General features: G+C 41.6%; 1 protein-coding gene across 1 annotated transcript; it reads left to right on the top strand.

Moving 5' to 3' along the window:
• The first annotated feature begins 1137 nt into the window (after positions 1-1137).
• Positions 1138-13413, top strand: CAMLG (calcium modulating ligand). Its single transcript, XM_060240446.1, has 4 exons — positions 1138-1517; positions 6045-6490; positions 8307-8372; positions 10267-13413. Exons 1-4 carry the CDS (start codon positions 1328-1330, stop codon positions 10456-10458), a joined length of 894 nt encoding a protein of 297 aa, XP_060096429.1. The 5' UTR covers positions 1138-1327; the 3' UTR covers positions 10459-13413.
• The last annotated feature ends 6481 nt before the right edge of the window (positions 13414-19894 follow it).

Here is a 19894-nt window from a genome sequence, read left to right as displayed (position 1 = left end):
AAGGAAAAGAACAGTTGTTCCTGCCTTGCTTAATATTATCAACAGCAGCAAATTTCTGTTAAACAGAACGCATCCACAACATTATGAGACACACAACCAGCTGAGTGCATATATGCTTTGCGCTGCATCTCATATAATGTAGCCAATAGCCATTAAGCAGTTCAATATTTGAGAAGCTGAATGCAGATAAGAGATCTACAAAGAGTAGACCTCTGTGGAGGAGAATATGCTATGTATGAGTGACCAGGGATCAATCTCTGGTAACCCTAACTAAAAAGATACCAGCTACTAGAGGGAAACCCCTTTCTCCGCCTGAGAACCACCACCGCTTCAGACTAAGTAAGATGGACCAGTGATTTGGCTTAGTATAAGTCATGTCATGTGTTCAAAGAGTAGCATGGGGTTGTCACATACAGATCAAAATACTGGGAGGTAAGGCAAGGGCCACAGATGAACTCGGGTAAGAAAGACACACAGACACACATTCCCCACCACCACCACCGTTAATACATCGAAAGGAGGTTATGTAAATATTTGGAAAAAATAGAAAGAGGTGTTTTTAAAGTATAGGAAAAAAGAACAGTCTCTATCTGGCTTCAAGTTAGTAGAAGCCACCCCCCCCCCCATACAAATACTGAACCCCACCCCGGCAAGCATACAAAACACACATTTTCAAGAACATCCCGAATCAGGCATGCTTACTATATATTAAACAGAGTTGTATAAGTGCAAATGCGGTTGCAGTCTGTTTTCCCAGGGGTTCAGCTATTCCCACTTCCCAGCCTTTCCTTAAATCAGTTTTGGAGCGAAGGCTCAATTTGACAAGAAGCGCTACCCCCTCATCAGTCCCAGTCATCCGTGTTGCTCTCCTATTGGTTTACCCTAGGCTAGGGCCACATAGACACCTACACCTACTTATGTCAAGGGAAGCAATATCACCACGCCAAGGTTTATGAGGTCATTACCTGCTCGCGCGAATCTGTAGGCGTTCACTTCCACCCTACTTCGCACGCCCACTTTTTTTTCTGCGAAGTCGTCTTTGCCATCTTGACTAAGGGCGCGCTGCCCCTAGGAGGCGATCTCCTATGGATTCTCCCTAGCTAAGTTGCTGTCGGTACGGTTAGAGGAGGTTAGAGCAAACCAAACCCTCATCCAAAATGGTGTCTTTCACGTCAACGGTTTCAGGCGGCGCCTAAAATGGCCGGCGGTAGCGCTTGCGCCTTAGCTGTAAGCAGTTAGTGGGGCCTGGCTGGTTCCATTGTGTGTGTCGCGGAGTGGAAGGAGCAGAGGGCAAGACTGAGGGAGACAGTGCTGCCTTCGTGTAGGGATGGAACCTGAGCCGCGAGGAGATGGCGGCAGCACCAGCCGCGAGGGGCCTGGCGCCGATGCCAGTTCTTCATCGACCACCCCTGGGCTTACAGCCTCTCAGCGCCGGGCTGAAATTCGCCGGAGGAAGCTACTGATGAACTCCGAAGAGCGCATCAATCGGATAATGGGTTTCCACCGGCCGAAGGCGGGTAAGGATGGGGCGTGGCGAGCAGCCCTTGCTTCGCGAAGGGAACGGGAAGCTGTGAGGAGGAGTTCAGTAGCCTGAAGAAAATAACCCCTCGGCTTGTCTTTGGGGCGGGGGCGGGGGGCCAAGTCCAGCATGCGCTTTTGCCTCTTTCTCCTCCACTTCTGGTTTCTGGCCAATGGCAGGAATCGGGTCAGCTGTCCGCATGAACGGCTGTGACCGCCGAATTAACAAACTTTGCTTCTTAAAATCAAATCCAAAATTGTAAAGTTCGTTTTAGACTATCGTCTAGACTATCTTTTTGCTCTTCCGCTCTGCCTTTCTTAAAAAAAAAAAAACGCGTAAAGGAGACCGGAGGTGAGTTGCTTGATTTAAAGGTGAACAGGGGTTCTGGTTCGTTTCTATCTTATTCTTCCTTTCGCTCTCTCCAGTCCATATAAGAACAACATAAAGACCAACAATAAAACTTTCTTCAAATATATTAGAAGTAGGAAACCAGCCAGGGAGGCAGTGGGGCCCTTGAATGACCATGGGGTAAAAGGATTACTGAAGGAGGATAGGGAAATGGCTGAGAAGCTAAATGAATTTTTTGCCTCTGTCTTCACTGTGGAAGATGAGAACTTTTTGCCCGCCCCAGAACCACTAATTTTGGAAGGGGTATTGAAAGACCTGAGTCAGATTGAGGTGACAAAAGAGGAGGTCCTACAACTGATAGACAAATTAAAAACTAATAAGTCACCGGGTCCGGATGGCATACATCTGAGAGTTCTGAAAGAACTCAAAGTTGAACTTGTGGATCTTCTAACAAAAATCTGTAATCTTTCATTGAAATCTGCCTCCGTTCCTGAGGACTGGAAGGTAGCAAATGTCACCCCCATCTTTAAAAAAAAGTTCCAGAGGAGACCCGGGAAATTACAGGCCAGTCAGTCTGACTTCAATACCGGGAAAGTTGGTAGAAACCATTATCAAGGACAGAATGAGTAGGCACATTGATGAACACGGGTTATTGAGGAAGACTCAGCATGGGTTCTGCAAGGGAAGATCTTGCCTCACTAACCTGTTACATTTCTTTGAGGGGGTGAACAAACATGTGGACAAAGGAGACCCAATAGATGTTGTTTACCTTGACTTCCAGAAAGTTTTTGATAAAGTTCCTCATCAAAGGCTCCTTAGAAAGCTTGAGAGTCATGGAGTAAAAGGACCAGGTCCTCTTGTGGATCAAAAACTGGCTGAGTAATAGGAAGCAGAGAGTGAGTATAAATGGGCAGTCTTCGCAGTGGAGGACGGTAAGCAGTGGGGTGCCGCAGGGCTCGGTACTGGGTCCCATGCTCTTTAACTTGTTCATAAATGATTTGGAGTTGAGAGTAAGCAGTGAAGTGGCCACGTTTGCAGATGACACTAAATTGTTCAGGGTGGTGAGAACCAGAGAGGATTGTGAGGAACTCCAAAGGGATCTGTTGAGGCTGGGTGAGTGGGCGTCAACGTGGCAGATGAGGTTCAATGTGGCCAAGTGCAAAGTAATGCACATTGGGGCCAAGAATCCCAGCTACAAATACAAGTTGATGGGGTGTGAACTGGCAGAGACTGACCAAGAGAGAGATCTTGGGGTCGTTGTAGATAACTCACTGAAAATGTCAAGACAGTGTGCGTTTGCAATAAAAAAGGCCAACGCCATGCTGGGAATTATTAGGAAGGGAATTGAAAACAAATCAGCCAGTATCATAATGCCCCTGTATAAATCGATGGTGCGGTCTCATTTGGAGTACTGTGTGCAGTTCTGGTCGCCGCACCTCAAAAAGGATATTATAGCATTGGAGAAAGTCCAGAGAAGGGCAACTAGAATGATTAAAGGGCTGGAGCACTTTCCCTATGAAGAAAGACTGAAACGCTTGGGACTCTTTAGCTTGGAGAAACGTCGACTGCGGGGTGACATGATAGAGGTTTACAAAATAATGCATGGGATGGAGAAAGCAGAGAAAGAAGTACTTTTCTCCCTTTCTCACAATACAAGAACTCGTGGGCATTCGATGAAATTGCTGAGCAGACAGGTTAAAACGGATAAAAGGAAGTACTTCTTCACCCAAACGGTGATTAACATGTGGAATTCACTGCCACAGGAGGTGGTGGCGGCCACAACTATAGCCACCTTCAAGAAGGGTTTAGATAAAAATATGGAGCACATGTCCATCAGTGGCTATTAGCCACAGTGTATGTGTGTATATAAATTTTTTTGCCACTGTGTGACACAGAGTGTTGGACTTGATGGGCCGTTGGCCTGATCCAACATGGCTTCTCTTATGTTCTTATATAGTAATAAAAATATACTTGATATTGCGTTCATTATATTTCATTTTCCCTCAATGTTGCTTGATTTAGTCCCTCCTTTTTGTTTGTAAAAATTGGGGAATGAGTTTTTGTCACGCCAGCTTCATTACAGATTTTGTTTGGATAGTGTCCAAGTGTTAATAATGAATTAGTGGGTCCTAATCCACAACTTGTATAATTATTTCATTAAATATTACAATGTTATAATAATAAGACATTGGAGTTATAGCCTTACCTCCACTCCGCATCTCAGAGCAGTTTACAATCTCCTTTATCTTCTTCCCCCACAACAGACATCCTGTGAGGTGGGTGGGGCTGCGAGAGCTATGGCTGACCCAAAGCCATTCCAGCAGCTGCAAGTGGAGGAATGGGGAATCAAACCTGGTTCTCCCAGATAAAAGTCCACACACTTAACCAGCACACCAAAATAAAGTGCACAATTGTATCATCCTGAAACCATCACCACCCCCGCCAACCCCCTCCGGTCCATGGGAAAATTGCCTTCCACAAAACCGGTCCCTGATGCAAAAAAGGTTGGGGATCACTGTTTTAGATCAAAGTCCAAAGCTGGAGATCTTCAGATATCGTCTTATTGTTCACTGCTATGGTTCTTTGGTCTGTGGTAAGGAACAAAGCTTATACATTTGAAATAAAACTATGTGTCTTGGACTATAATGACTCCCAGTAGTTATAGACCAGGGGTGGTCAAATTTGCTTTAACGTAGAATGATCATCAGATGTTTGAGAGCCACAAATAATGAACATCAGATGTTTGAGAGCTGGAAGGAAAATAGATGGGGGGAGGAGAGCTGGAAAGAAAGCAACTTTAATTTTAAGTGTATTCTCCAAGCCACCAGCTGGCTTGACTTGGAGAAATGATTTAAAGAGAAATGCCATCTCCAAGCTGGCCAACAGAGTGGTAGGCAGTGCTCCCTCTAAGCTGAGTTAATGTGAGCTAGCTCACAGTTTTTTAGGCTCTGGCTCACACATTTTTGTCTTAGCTCAGGAAGGATGGCTCCAGAGCAAACTAATTTATGCACTAGCTCAAAACTTTTAATGCCAAGAACTCACAAAGTAGAATTTTTGCTTATGAGACTCCACAGCTTAGAGGGAACATTGGTGGTGGGTGCTTCGAGAGCTACACAATATGTGGCTTCTAAGCCACAGTTTGGCCATCCCTGTTATAGACACTGAAGAAAATTCAGGGGGAGGAGATAGCAGTGGTAGGGTCTGTTCTAGCAAAAGCTTTTTTGGTAAGTGTGTGTAGCAGAACTTTAAAAGATGTCTTGTGGTGTCTTAACAGTTTGAGTTTTGTGGGGTTTAGTTGAACTGAGCTCTAGCCTATAGATCTGCTGCTTTTTTGGCATAAGAGCCATTTTCATCTTATTGAAGATTTATCGACTCATATGCTTTGTGTGGGCTAGAGCCCTGGGCCCTATCCCACACAAAGCTTATACTTCACAGCCACACTCACTTTTATAAATATGCTTGGCAGGACCAGGAAAAGTGTTAGCAGCACCATGGCACCCAATAGGAGAGGGGACCTTGTCCTATTGCATAATCTACTACTGGAAATCCCACTCTGATGATTCTGTTGATATGCTCTGTGTAATCTGCCTTGAGTCCTATAATGATCTTTTATTATGATAGTGAATTGTGGTCCTTATCTGTGGATATTTAAATCTGTGGATTGGGGGCCCAGAGAAGGAAAATAGATGGTTCTACAAAGTTGGGTGACCCTCCTGAGGTTTTGGGGGGGGAATCGGAGAGGGGGAGAATGGGATTATAAAAATACCAAAACTAGAGAACAGTTAACTTTACAGGAGCAGGTGGACAAGGAAAAGGAGGGAAAGAGATTGGGGGGGGCACTTACAAATGAGGAAGATACCACTGAGCCAGGAAAGCTGTGGGTTAGGCAACCAGGACAGTCTCTGCTGCTGCAGAATGGGCAAGGAAGTCACCACTATTGATAGTGGTGCAATAGTAAAGTTGTCCGTCTGCCAATCAGTAGAGTTGCTGCTACGACCACATTGCTTATTACCTTTTCTGAAGGCTATTAAGTTCCTGGAGGAGGCTCAGTGTGCTAATGTATACTCTTCGTAATGGTCCCTATTTTCGTTACAGTGCTTAGTGGCTTTCAGTATCTTAGAGAGTTGAGATCAAACTCCATTTGTGTGCATTACATTGTTTTGCTTTTTGTCTTTAGATGATGACACATATTCAGAAGCAAAGCTTCAACTGGAACAAGCGAAATCGACCATTCCTGCTCCTTCTGTTTCCAAGCGTGTTGTACTTGGTGATACTGTCTGCAGTCTGGCAGGAACAGCCGACCATGGAAACAGTGCAGTAGAGCACAAGGGAGAGAAAAAGGACTTGTTTAATATAGTGCCTGAGGTTGGTAGTGATGGCACCACTGAGCTCCGGCAGCGCAATAGAGGTGATCTGATGGAACAGCGAACACCTCAGCATGGCCTAGACCAGTATTTATCGAGATTTGATGAAGCTATGAAATTAAGAAACCAGCTGATGAGTGAGAAACCAAGCCAGGAAAATGGGAATGCTGCAGAGGAATTTGATTCTTTCCGTATTTTTAGATTAGTTGGATGTGCCCTTCTTGCTATTGGAGTTAGAGCTTTTGTGTGCAAATACTTGGTGAGCTGAGGTCTCTTATTTGATTGTTACTAATTCTTTTTAGCTTGATTTTTATGCTCTCCTGATTGGGTAGCAAATTGGCTTTTTCTCCAGTGCCACTCAATAAACTCATAATTGTAATGATTAAATCATAGTGGAAGGTTAAATTCAAGTCCAAATCCATGAAATTTAACCACTGTTCCACAGTGGCTTTACACCTTTAGGGTTGGGTCCAGACTAAATGTCGACTGATTCTTCTTTCCAGACCACCTTTGTGGTTTCCTGTCTCCCATAAACAGCATTTCATGAAGATCAGTGGACTGCAGTGGGAAATGTAATGTGAGATAGCAGAGCTATAAACTTTGTAAAGGACACAGATAAACACAATTAAAGATATTATTTTTTAACTTAAAATACAAGCATGCTTAAAACTCTTGCAATATTTTGTTTAAAATTGAAAGGTGGGGGAATAGTGGGATTTGGCAGTGTAATGTTTTAAAATAACACATCAAGAAAAAGCACAAGGATCACAGCAGAAACTAAAAATATAAAATGCTCTTAACCTGGGAAAACAATGAAATGGCATTGCAAACTCCCCCCCCCCCCCCCACCCCACGGATCTACTCAGATTGGCAGTGGCTCTCCAATGTAATATCCCCCTTTGGCTGTGGATTCCCAGGTTAGGTTGATTCAGCAGAGACAAGCTGGATCAAAACAGCGACCCTTTATTTGCAAGTACACAACTCCAGGAAGCATGAGCTTCAGTTGGCTATAGGAAAAACTGAAAAGTGAAACATTTCCATGCCATTGAAACACAGTGCAGCACAAAGTTGCAACGAAAACATGGAATAGATTTTCCATTAAGGTCTCTGGTCCCTATCTATCTGGGCACAGAGACCTTCATGGAAAATCCATTCCACGTTTTTCTTGTAGCTTTGCTTCCTGCGGTAGCCGGCAAAGGCAAAACAGAAAGAGCAAGGAACTTCGGCAACCTCAGGTTCAAAGGGTGAGGGCAGGAGTGGGAGAACGGGAGAAAAGAGCCCTGTGGGCCTGATTAAAACTCTTGTTGGGCTGGTTTCGGCCCACAGGATGGACATATGACACCCCTGCACTAGTGTTTTGGCATTCAATTAAGTAAAGAGGAAGGATTACACATAGCTGCAACTTTCCCAACCCATGCATATGATGCTAAAGCACTGTTAACATTCCTTTACAGGAATCTTGATCCATTTGGATATAACAGTACTTTTATACTGTACATTTCCAGTGTTCAAAGTGCTTCACAAAAAGTACAGTCAGATCATCCAAACTGTTTTGAACTCTTCAGCCTCATGCTCAGGGAACTAACCACACAAAACCCTTTCCCAACTATATGTGCAACTTCTAACAATCTTCATTATTATAAAGTTATTTCACATTACACAAAGTGTATGTAAACTTTATAATCATGTTTTTATATGATGGAAGTAATTTTATACTAATGAGTTTTTACTAAATGCTTTATAAAATGTTGCTTTTGAGTGTCTTTGGATAGACATGTCCTTCTTAAACCATTGTTGAAGGATAATGAATTTCTCCATTTCAGTAATCCTATGTATGATACTGCACCATGTTATGTATGTTTGCATTCTGCCTAGCAGTTGTCATACTAATTCATCCTTAAATAAAGAATAGTCTGCTTCACAGTGGTATGCTGAAGCATAGCTCCTTTTAACCTATTTTACAGCGTGTCACTTGAAACACTTGATAATGAATAATCCCTTTCTTTGAAAGTTTGAAATTAATACAATTGTTTATTGCTGTTCTCTAACTCATATAATTTTCTTTTTCTTTCCAGTCAATATTTGCTCCATTTCTTACCTTACAGCTTGCATATATGGGGTTGTCTAAGTATTTCCCAAAGGTAAGAGACAAGTTAGAAACTTCCCAAAACTTCTACATATATTAAAGTGTTCTTAGATTATAGAAGTTAGAATAGATGTTAAGTATTTTTTTCTGGTAATCCATTGTTCACAGCACAGGTTATTTTTCAGTCTTTACTTGACCCATTATTTTCACTCATCCTAAGCTTCTTTGTCTCATCTCTAGTAGCCATTGCTAGTTCACTGTTGACCCAGATGTTAAGGTTTTTTGCCCAGCCAAGTACATCTTGCCAACAGGGATGGTAAGCATTTAGCCATGGTAAAAACTGAACCCTTCTTGTCCTTTAGAAGAAGCAGATCTCCATCGCACATGCATGAAAAGTTGTGCATGCTTTGGTCCCTATAATGAGTCCATCTCTGTGATGGTCATTTGAAGAAAAAGAAGGTAACAGAAGAGTGTTTTAGCTGTTCATTTCTCATAACTGGAACAAGGATGCAAATTTTCAGTGTGTGTAAATGCCTGCTCACCCACAACATAATATTTTTTCCCCTCTTTCCACTGGATGTCTATTAGGAAAAACTGCATAGCAGAGTTTTTTTCAGAATTATGTCACCTAAGATTAAAAGACAACTCTCATTTTCAGTGAAATAATAAAAAGACCATTGAAATCTTCAGGCTATTCTAACTAAGGATGCATTTTTGTTGCAAAGTATACACAGTGTATCCTACAGATTTTGTACGAAAGACATCACTTGTCTTTCATGTGAACCTCTTAAGGCACTGGCATGTTAATATTTAAATGCTCCTACACATTTGTACCTGGAGGAAAGTCCTCTGCTATAAGCATACATAGGATTGCTACCCTACTAGCAAGTTAACAGTCCAGTGATTATCATGATGTTGTTACTTCTCCCTAATATTACACAGTTCACAAGTATATGTAGGAGCTTTATCTCAGTTCTGCTATTTTTGTCTTCTGCTTTGTAAGAATGACTTTTGCTGCACTAATTTTTAGCTTTGCTGCTTTTCATTTTGTTGTGAATTTTTGTTGTAATCTGTTATGTTAGTGGTCACATCTTTCTTTCTTTTTCACACTGACTAACAATATTTTATATAAACTTTCCTGTCATGCCATCACTACTGTTTGCAACCCTGTTCCTAAACATGGGAGAATTACCAAACACCATCAGTGCAAAAGCTACAAAGTGGCTTTTTAAAAGGATGAAAATCTCTCAGAGAATAGAAAACCAGCTCTGATACTGCAAAACTCTGGAGAAAGGAGAAAGTTCTTAATATTCTCCCAGTCATGGGTTTCTCTGATCTAAAGCTATCTTTACATCGTTGTAGCTTCTGCTCTTTTCTGATGTTCAAAAGTAAGTAGCACTGATGTCAAAAGAATAACAGGCTGCAGTATATTGAGTCTGTTGTATTTGAGGTCTATAAACCAGATTATAGGAAAATATCCTAATCTTTTTAGTGTGCTTTGAGTTATCTGGGGTAGATCGCTATGAATATGTGTCCTGCCTAGGCACTCCAAAATGAACATACTAAAAATGATCTGTTCCCTCCTCTCCCCTCACAGTTCTTTCTGACCCTGGGAAAGACAATTTGCAGAGTCCTATGCCTTGCAAGAACTAAGAGTTGCATGGGTGAGAGGGCAGCAATGGGAGAGAGTATGGACAGGGCAATTTTGTCTGCTTCTCTTCTCCAGAGCAGTCCTTACTGTGCATCTCGGTTGCTGTGAGTCCCAGGACACCTGGAGTCAACATAACTTGGGGTTGGAAAGGACTGCTGGGAGGGAGGGAGACAAGGGAATGATGTGCATCCAGTAATGCCTTCCATTGATGGTTTGCTGGATCCAAACTACATTGTTTAAAGACAAGAAACAATGACAAAGATTAACTTTTTTAAAAAATGTGTTTGTTTTTACACAGAGTGAAAAGAAAACAAAGACTACAGTATTAACTGCTGCTCTTCTGTTGTCTGGGATTCCAGCAGAAGTAATCAGTCGTTCCATGGACACATACAGCAAAATGGGGGATGTCTTCACAGACCTTTGTGTCTATTTCTTTACTTTCATCTTCTGCCATGAATTGCTTGTGTTCTTTGGTTCTGAAGCACCATGATAACTCTGGAACTCAACATGATACTTCAGAAGAACTGCATCAGTCTTTATTCTGTAAATATCTCTGGATAAATACGTATCCAGTTCTTATTTGTTTCAGTGCAGCTTGAAATGCTTCTGAATGGAAGGTCCCAACTTCAAAACTGAGTCAATAATGCTTCATATTGTGCACAGTGATTGAAATACGGCAGATAGACTATAAAGCTCAGTGCAAGGCTATGGCCTTTCTTTTAAATTAGAATATGTCCTTTATCCTTACTGGCTCTGACTGTGTTTTTTCTTACCCTTATTGGCTCAAACTGTGACCCTTCTCTTTACAGTGTGCTAACATGGCACTATTAATGTTTTGAGCTTGGTTGAACGCTTATAAATTATGATTTGGATTCCCTAATAATTACTACTCTATCACTTTTATTCCCCTTAATATCTGAATCTATACATTTAGCTATAAGGATGTTCTGACAAAAACAACATACCAACCATAGTTGCTGTTTATGAATTGGGAGCTGTGTCGTTGTTCTCCTTTTCCCTGCTGAGATGGCTGGGTTCTTTTTCTTGTTGCAAAGGGTGGGTTTGGAATGGGAATGCTAAAGCAAAGCATGGAGCAATAAAGCCCAGCCTAATTCCCGTATATGTTTACTCCAAGCATTCAATAGCTCTTAATCCAAGCTGGTGTTCTAATTCCCAGTATTTACCTAACCCATTGTAATATGTTGTGTCGAGTAAACATTACCAGTTAAAAAGTTGCTCTTTTGAGTGGCTAGACTTTTATATCTAAGCTATCACCAGTTTTGTTCATTTTTTCTGATTTAGTAATTACTTCTGCACCATAGTTTCTGTATTTTCCTTTCCAAGAATATGTGCGTATGACGTCTATTTTACATAAACACTTCTGAGGGATCGCTACATTTACTAGTAACTTGGCTTGTGTGGGTACAAATGGATCTTTAGCTCTGTTTTATTGTCATCTGATTAGTGCATCACACTGGTGGTATATTAAATGAAGATCTAGAACATGTTCAAATAACATAATATTGATGTGCTAGAAAATAGGTCTTATAAGTCATCCAAAAATATTTACTTGAAGTAATTTTCATCAGAATCAATAGGAGTTGATTCCAAGTGAACAGTTTACAATAGGTTCATTGTGGAAGGCTTCTGTTCTGTTTTTCTGGTTAGTACAATGATTATGCTTTTACTTGGTTTTCAGGATTATTCTTCAGTTAATTAAGCATATTGTTTCTCCCCCCCCCCCCCTTAGGTTCCTTCAGTATATCACAATTGGTGTTTGTTGTGTATTGATAGATTTTTATTACTTGAAGAATGTGTAACTAAAGTAAGGGCTAGTACAGCCTAAGACTGTGATGTAGGTATTTGCGTGCCTCCTCCTTCATGTGAGAAATCCTTCCCTTCCCACTCATATCCCTCATGTTTTGGTTTGGCATTGTAATTATTGTTGTTCCCTAATTAAAGGTGCTGCTAATTCCAGTTAAGAACCTATGGTCCATTGCCAGTACTTAAACACTATTTACTTATATTTACACTGGCTTGTTGTGGAAATTAGGCTGCTATAGACTATTTCCAGTATTGTGAAGGATAAGTGTATTTTTCTCTTGGCTTTTGAGGTCTAGTGTCCTGACAGCAGAACAGCCTTGCTGAACAGTTTGGAAGCCTGGATGTTACTAACCAGCCGCACTCTCTGGAAATTTCTGCTACCTCCAAGTTTTACTAATTTATCATTGGAACTCTAATTACATCAAAACAAGTTTCTCCTTTTAAGAATAGTATTTAGAATCTTAGTACTTTTGTTGAGAAGTAATATTGGAAATAGGTTGCATCCCATGAGCTCATGCAAGAGAGAAGCAGGCAATTTCATCCAATTCCCCTTTTATACTGTGGCTTTCAATGTGATCCATGATGATCCCCCTGCCTCGAGCATCAGATTTTGGACTTGTGGGGGCTACTTGGGGATTGGGTGAAGCTTTTTGGATCCAACTTAATATTACTTAAAAGCAGATGAAACTTCCTCACTATTTTGTTTTTAATTTTAATGCCTTGTTTGGTGAACCAGACAATTTATAACAGTGAAGTCTGTTATGCGGAAAGTGTCCAGAGCTAGGATCTGTAGAAGGAACATAGATATGTAGAAGAAAAAAAGGACAAAAGCTGTAATGTTGCTTGTTATTTTTGTAGTAGCATCTCCCACTGTTAAAATTACAATATTTTGTTCAGTTTGAAAAGCCACTTCACTCTTTAGCAGTGGGGAACAGTTATGGAAGACTAACAAACATCTGCTTGTATGCTATTTCTCTTGTGCATCTATCCTTTTGGTTCTGGACACCATGTTCTATCGTATCCAGTTGGCTTTGCCCTACTGCGAATAGCTAATTGCACATGTTCTGGTACATAATATAAAATTGCTCTGTTTTACTGTATTTCTGCCAGCCTATTGAATGGATGGAGTTCAGAAGATTCAGAGAAACGGCTGGGCAAATAGCTAAAACTGAGTTCGTGTTGAAGGTTTTGTGTTGGCAAATGGTAACTGCAGAAATGCTCCATCTTCACAGAAACACGCAAAATGCAGAGCCTTCAATAATTCTAAACTAGTAATTTCAGTTAGTTAAACCATTATAATTAGTGTAAATTGTGACCTTTTTCTGGTATTTCTGTTGTTCAGGCTTACCATGTTGGGTTTTTAAGCAGTGATTCAACTATGAATTTTGTTTCTAATTGGATCTTTTTATTTCAACTGTACACCTAAATTTTAAAAGAAGATAGAACCTTCTTATGTAGCCTTTTCTGCTGTAAAAAGATGTATGGGATGTTGTAACAGGCAAAAGTGTTCAGGAGATGTTTGATATGTTACTTCTGCAAAACAGTTAATCTGATGTCATGTATGTCCATTCTAGTGTTTATTTCTACACTGGTTCTATTAAAATGATGTTTCATTTCTCAAGCTTTGTGTTTGTTGGTTATTTATTAATAAACACTGCACTGGTTGTGTCACAATTCCAATTTTTGAAGGGTTCTTGCAGCACTGGAAAAAAGTAAAAGTATAGGGAATCAAGTCTCTCGAGACTGATTACAGTGTAAATGAGGTAATATGCAGAAATATTATGTTCAGGCCTTGTCAGTACCTCTTTGTTGCTCTCACTGGATTTCTCTGCAGCTTTTGATGTGAACCATGCTATTCTTGAAAACTTTGGCACCAGAAGTCGGTCTCGGGGATTGTGCTCTGGATTGTTTTAAATTATTTCTTACAGACCAGGTTCATAGGATTGCCATCAGACTAGCTGTCATTAATGTAGGATATGTTCATGTCCTCTGGGATGCCACTGCTTTACAGTGGCTTTCCTCCATTATCCATGGTCGGAGACAGAAGGTGGTATTAGGGGAGAGGATGTCCCTGTGCTACCGGCTTGAATGTACGCTGCTGCAGGGGGTGATTCTCTCCCCGATGCTATTTAACATTTATATATACCCCCTTGCCCAGTTGGTCCAGGGGCTTGGGCTGGACTGCCATCAATATGCAGACTACACCCAGCTCTATCTGTTGATGGACAGCCAGAGCTGGATTCTGCCCCATATATTCTGGACGGGATTGGGGGCCAAGGCTGGATGGTTGCAGCAAAACTGGCTGAAGGCAGAGATCCTTCCTGTACCTGAGTTCTGGGGTCTGGAATCAGGCTCCTGGTCTTTGGTGGGGCACCATTGGTGCCAGCACCAAGGGTAAGGAGACTCAGGATAATACTGAATTCCTTGCTCCCTATGGAGGCCCAGGTCACTTTGGTTGCCAGATTGGCCTTTTAGCATCTTCAGCTAATCAGGCAGCTGGTTCCCTAATCCCGATATCACTCCCCAGGACTTGGCTACCGTGATCCATGCAATGTTCACTTCCAGGTTGGATTGCTGTAACTCACTCTATACAGGGCTTCCCTTGAGCATTATCTGAAAATTGCAGCTAGTGCAGATTGTGACAGCATGTCTGCTGACAGTGACGCCTCTGCGGGTGCACATTCAGCCAGTGTTGCACCATTTGCACTGGGTGCCAAAGCCCTATGCAGCCCGGGACCATCATACCTGTAGGACTGCCTCTCTCCGTACGAGCCCCAGAGAACTTCATGCTCTTCTGACCAGCACCTTCTGATAGTTCTTGGCCTGAAGGGTATCTGTCCTTCGCCCAACCTGCTGGAACATGCTCCCATTTGAGATCAGGGCCTCCGTGAGGCTTACTTCAGTTCTGCAGGGCCTGTAAAACAAAGCTGTTCTGGCAAGGCTTTTAGCTGAAATGATTAAGACTGTGTAGCACTAAACAGAAATAATTATAATATTCACACTGCACATATCCAATCAATGTGAGTACATCATTCCTGAGGATACAATATTTCCTTCAGTACAAAGCAGTTTCTTAATATAAAATGTCCACTCAGGTACTTTCAAAATGACAAATAAGTCTTCAGAGATGCCAATAAATGCCAACATGGTAGACTTGAAGCCAAAAGGACTGGTTTTGGTATTGCTACCTTCCTCAGCCGAAGGCTTTCCTCCACAACTATGTGTTATGGCTCTGCTTGCCACAATATTAATAATGCAACATTTTCAAGTTAAACACTGTGATTCTCTGGCTGGTAGACTTATCTTGCTCTCACATTATTTTCTATGTGTGTAATTCCACTTTTTGGCACTGAGAATATAATGACTAGTGGATTTTGGAAACAGCTTATTTTCTCAGTATCTTGCATGCAAGCTATAGGCAGTAATTTCTTCCCAAAGAGCACCATGTATGATCAGGAAACCCTTCTTTGTGTATGCTGGATAGCTGTCTGCCCTTACTGCTGCAAATCACTTGGCTCTAAAGGACAACAAAGGGAATGGGAAGAGCCCTGGTGTTCAGGTGTTACTTACATAGCTTCTGCCAAAAAAAAAAGTTACAAATGGATAGTGAGCTAATGGCACACAATGAACATATCTGAACCTTATTTGAGAAGATGCATCTCAAGACAGTGTCACCTTTTAGTTCTGGAACAGAATTAAACTGGAAAAAAACACGAGGACATTTTGGATATGGACTGAATGTCATTTTTTGATATTAACATTTTAAACTTCAAGAACTGAGGCCTAGTATGTGGTCTTCCTTCAGACCAAGGCCATGTTTGTATTTTCTTTACTAGTAGTTCTATTGTCAAGTGTCCCTCCGTTCATTCAGTAAACATTCCATTAGCGCCAAATGGTTCCATTTATTCAAGGCTTCAGGCGGGTAAACAGCTCGGACAACGTCCACGTTAAGACTGATATGAAGTAGCATGATAAAGTTATTATACTTTGCAATAAGCCATTGGATACAATCATAAGCCCCCTCCCATATATTTCCCACAGTAACAGTTCTTTGAGAACAGCAGCGATACACAACTTCCATCCGCAAGGCTACCTTCATAAGATACAGAGTTGCACTGAACAGCCTAAACACCAGGTGCAAGGCTGGGAAAGCAAAGGCCCTGATAAGAAGAAGAATGAAGCAGTCATAGACGAGCAATCATCAAAACAGCACTACAGTTTCCCAATTTATATTAGCAAGGCACTTGACATCTATGCTTGATTGTTGAGTACTCTGGTAACTTTGTGAAATGCTCTGTAATTAAAAACTGGATGTAAATTCATTGTTTAACTGCAAGGCATATATCAATACAACTTACAGAATAAGGACTATAGTTTAGAAAGTCAAAATCTAGAGCAGAATGTGTGTATGAGCTGATTAACCATGAATGAAGTCACAAATGACATATTCAGGAACTGGTTTAAAAAAAAAACAACCTTGCAATAGCTCTACCAAATTTGGCACACTGCCCAAATTCCTGTGTTGACTGTTTTTTTAAGGGTGAAGGGTAAGCAGGAAGCCTGAATATTTTGGTGCTTAGCTTCAATTTTATTTTGCCCCTCATGTTGTTTGCAGTCATCCCATAGTTAAAGGGTAGTATAAGAACTTAAATTAACAGTTCATGCACTGCTGGGAATGCCAGTTCAGGTCTTGTATGTATGTGGAAAAAACCATATCAGGGTTTTCATTGGGCCAAGTGTATTGGGACTTTCTAAAGTTGCACACGTTATGTCAACAAATGTGGAAAACGCAACAGTGGCCACAGGATTGGAAAAGGTCAGTTTATATTCCATTCCCAACAAAGGGTAATGCCAAAGAATGTTCAAACTATCGCACCATTGCACTCATTTCACATGCCAGCAAGGTCATGTTAAAGATCCTACAAGTTAGGCTTCAGCAGTATGTCGATCGGGAACTACCAGAAGTTCAAGCTGAGTTTCAGAGAGGTAGAGGAACTAGAGATCAAATTGCCAACATTCACTAGATTATGGAGAAAGCATGGGAGTATCAGAAAAATGTCTATTTCTGCATCATTGACTATGCTAAAGCCCTTGATTGTGTGGATCGCAACAAACTGTGGCAAGTCCTTAAAGAGATGGGAGTACCAGACTACCTCATATGTCTCCTGAGAAACCTAAGGGTCAAGAAGCAACTGTCAGAACGGGATATGGAACAACTGATTGGCTTAGAATAGGAAAAGGAGTTTGACAAGGATGTTTATTGTCACCCTGCTTATTTAATTTATATGCAGAGTATATCATGTGGAATGCTGGCCTGGATGAAGCAGAAGCCAAAATTAAGATTGCCTGGAAAAACATTAACATCAGATATACAGATGATAGAAAGTGGCAGAAAGTGAGAAGGATCTAAAGAACCTCTTCTTGAGGGTGAAAGGGGAGAGCACAAAAGTAGGCTTGAAACTCAACATCAAAAAAAATTTTGGTGTGATGTGGCATCCGGCCACATCACACCTTAACAAATAGAAGGGGAAGACATGGAAGTAGTGACAGACTTCACATTTCTGGGATCCAAGATCACTGCAGATGGTGACTGTAGCCATGAAATTAAAAGACGTTTGCTCCTTGGGAGGACAGCTATGGCAAACCTGGGCAGTATAATAAAAAGTAGAGACATCACTCTGCCAACAAAAGTCCGTATAGTCAAAGTGATGGTATTCCCAGTAGTAATGTTTGGCTGTGAGAGTTGGACCATAAGGAAGGCTGAGCACAGAAGAATAGATGCTTTTGAGATGCAGTGCTGGAGAAGAATCTTGAGAGTCCCTTGGACTGCAAGAAGATCAAATCAGTCAGTCCTAAGGGCAGGCCTCAGATTCAGTGGGAGCACAGCTCCTGCACCTTTCTGAGAGCTCCACCTCCTTATCCATTGAATAGTATGTGCAGCTGCATAACAATCCCTGGATTAGCTCCACCACCTATTTTTCTACAAAATGCCTAAGGAAAATCAACCCTGACTGTTCCCTGGAAGGTCAGATGCTGAAACTGAAGCTCAAATACTTTGGCCACCAAATGAGAAGGGAGCACTGACTGGAGAAGATCCTGATGCTGGGAAAGACAGAAGGCAAAAGAAGAAGGGGACGGCAAAAGATGAGATGGCTGGACAGCGTTACTGATGTAACAAACACGAATTTGAGCAGACCTCGGAGGATGGTGGAAGACAGGAGGGACTGGCGTGACTTTGTCCATGGGGTTGCAAAAAGTCGGACTTGACTGCGCGACTGAACAACAACAACAAAAGTTGCTGATTACAAACACTGTATTACACATAATGAAAGCACTTGTAATTAAGTTCTGGCTAATGGTGTCAAAATATTGAAACCTAGAGGCAGTAGCCACTATGAGATCAGTTATTCTGGGTTTCTTCAGAAAACTTGCCTGTTTATTAACTACTCGAACTAGGTGGCTTACAACAGTGACAAGGAATGAGTTCAGTCACATAGAAGTGCTTCCTTGGTGTAGTCTTCTGTGACAACAGTGTATCCCAGAGGAGAAGAGTAACTGAGATGGTATGCAGAAAGAGGATGGTGAAACTTTAATAAAATGCCTTCAAGTTGAACAACTGATACCTGTGTATCTGTCCCTTTACAGAGCTAGTTCTGTTATTGTTCTATTTAGAAGGAGAGTTGTGGAAAATAACTCTTTGGGGGTGCAGAAAACAGGTCCTGGACCATTTGCATCAGGGGAAGTTTGTATTATCAGCTGTAAAGGCTAAGCTACTTCATCCAGTCAGCTGTGGAAGAAAGAAATCAGCAGTATGGAGTTGGAGAGGGTAAGTGCTGATTTGTTCACAGGCCTGGCTGCAATAGACAATAGCATCAGAATTGCCACATCAGCAAGAGGTGCAATGTCTAGAGTCTGAAACCAAGAACAAGATCTGCATCAGACAGATTTCTGCTTGGGAGTCTCAGCATTGTAGGGGGCAATCTTGTATTTACTTGGAGTGCTAAAGAAATTGTTCATAAACAATGACTGTTAGAGATTTACATGCATCAGACCAAAAACAGGCAAATGTTGGTAGAGTTTGCAAATTGATGATGTTACCACATATTAAGCATCTGCCTTAGAGGTTTACAAGATTATGCATGGGATGGAGAAGGTAGAGAAAGAGGTACTTTTCTCCCTTTCTCACAATACAAGAACTCGTGGGCATTCGATGAAATTGCTGAGCAGTCGGGTTAGAACGGATAAAAGGAGGTACTTCTTCACCCAAAGGGTGATTAACATGTGGAATTCACTGCCACAGGAGGTGGTCTACCTATCTGGGCCAATTTCAGTCATATGATAAACTTCCTCCACAACAGGAAATACTATAGGCAGAGGATTCAAGGGCCACACAATGGTTCATGCTTGTGCCTTCTCTTTCCCCTTCACAGGAGCTATCTCCAGTGCTGCTTTGAAAGCAGAAAGGCTGGGTATAAATGCTTTTATTCTTACAACTAACTGTGGGATGAAGGCTAGGACTATTATCAGCCTCGAAGTGGGCATGGCGGTCTCTCGTAATTTATTGATATCTGCACATCTGCCCATCACTTCCTTAAGGAAACAGCAGCCTTGGAGAGGCAACTCCATAGCATCACTTCCATCACGCCTCCCCCCGCCCCATCTCTAGGGGTATCTGAATTAGATTTGGTAACCCAACGAAAGGTAAGGGAAGGGCTGTGTGCTCACCTACAGTAATCTGTAGGTTCTGAATTATATTCATTTACCAAAGCCAGGAGTTTCCCCAGAATAGCAACTGATCTCCAGAATGCAGCTATGGGAAATTTCCAAGTCTATATGCCACATTGTTACCGCTGGAGCCTCCAATCTGGGCATTCAAGTTTAATGAAACCTTTTTGAAATAGTCCCCCTGGAGAAAATAGCTCCTATGGCATTATACCTCACTGATGTTCCTGTTGTTCCCGAGTATATGCCTACATCAGACTCTACCTAAAGAAGTACGCTCTAAAGCTTATAGTAAAATAAAAAAATGGGTTGTCCTTGCTACGCAAGTCTGCCTTTTGCGGCAATAGACGGTTAACCTTGCCGATATTCTCAGCCACGCC

Source organism: Heteronotia binoei, chromosome 5, assembly GCF_032191835.1.
Source record: "Heteronotia binoei isolate CCM8104 ecotype False Entrance Well chromosome 5, APGP_CSIRO_Hbin_v1, whole genome shotgun sequence".
Lineage (NCBI taxonomy): Eukaryota > Metazoa > Chordata > Lepidosauria > Squamata > Gekkonidae > Heteronotia > Heteronotia binoei.
The sequence above is the reverse complement of the archived record's forward strand: the minus strand, read 5'-3'. Positions and strand labels throughout refer to the sequence as shown.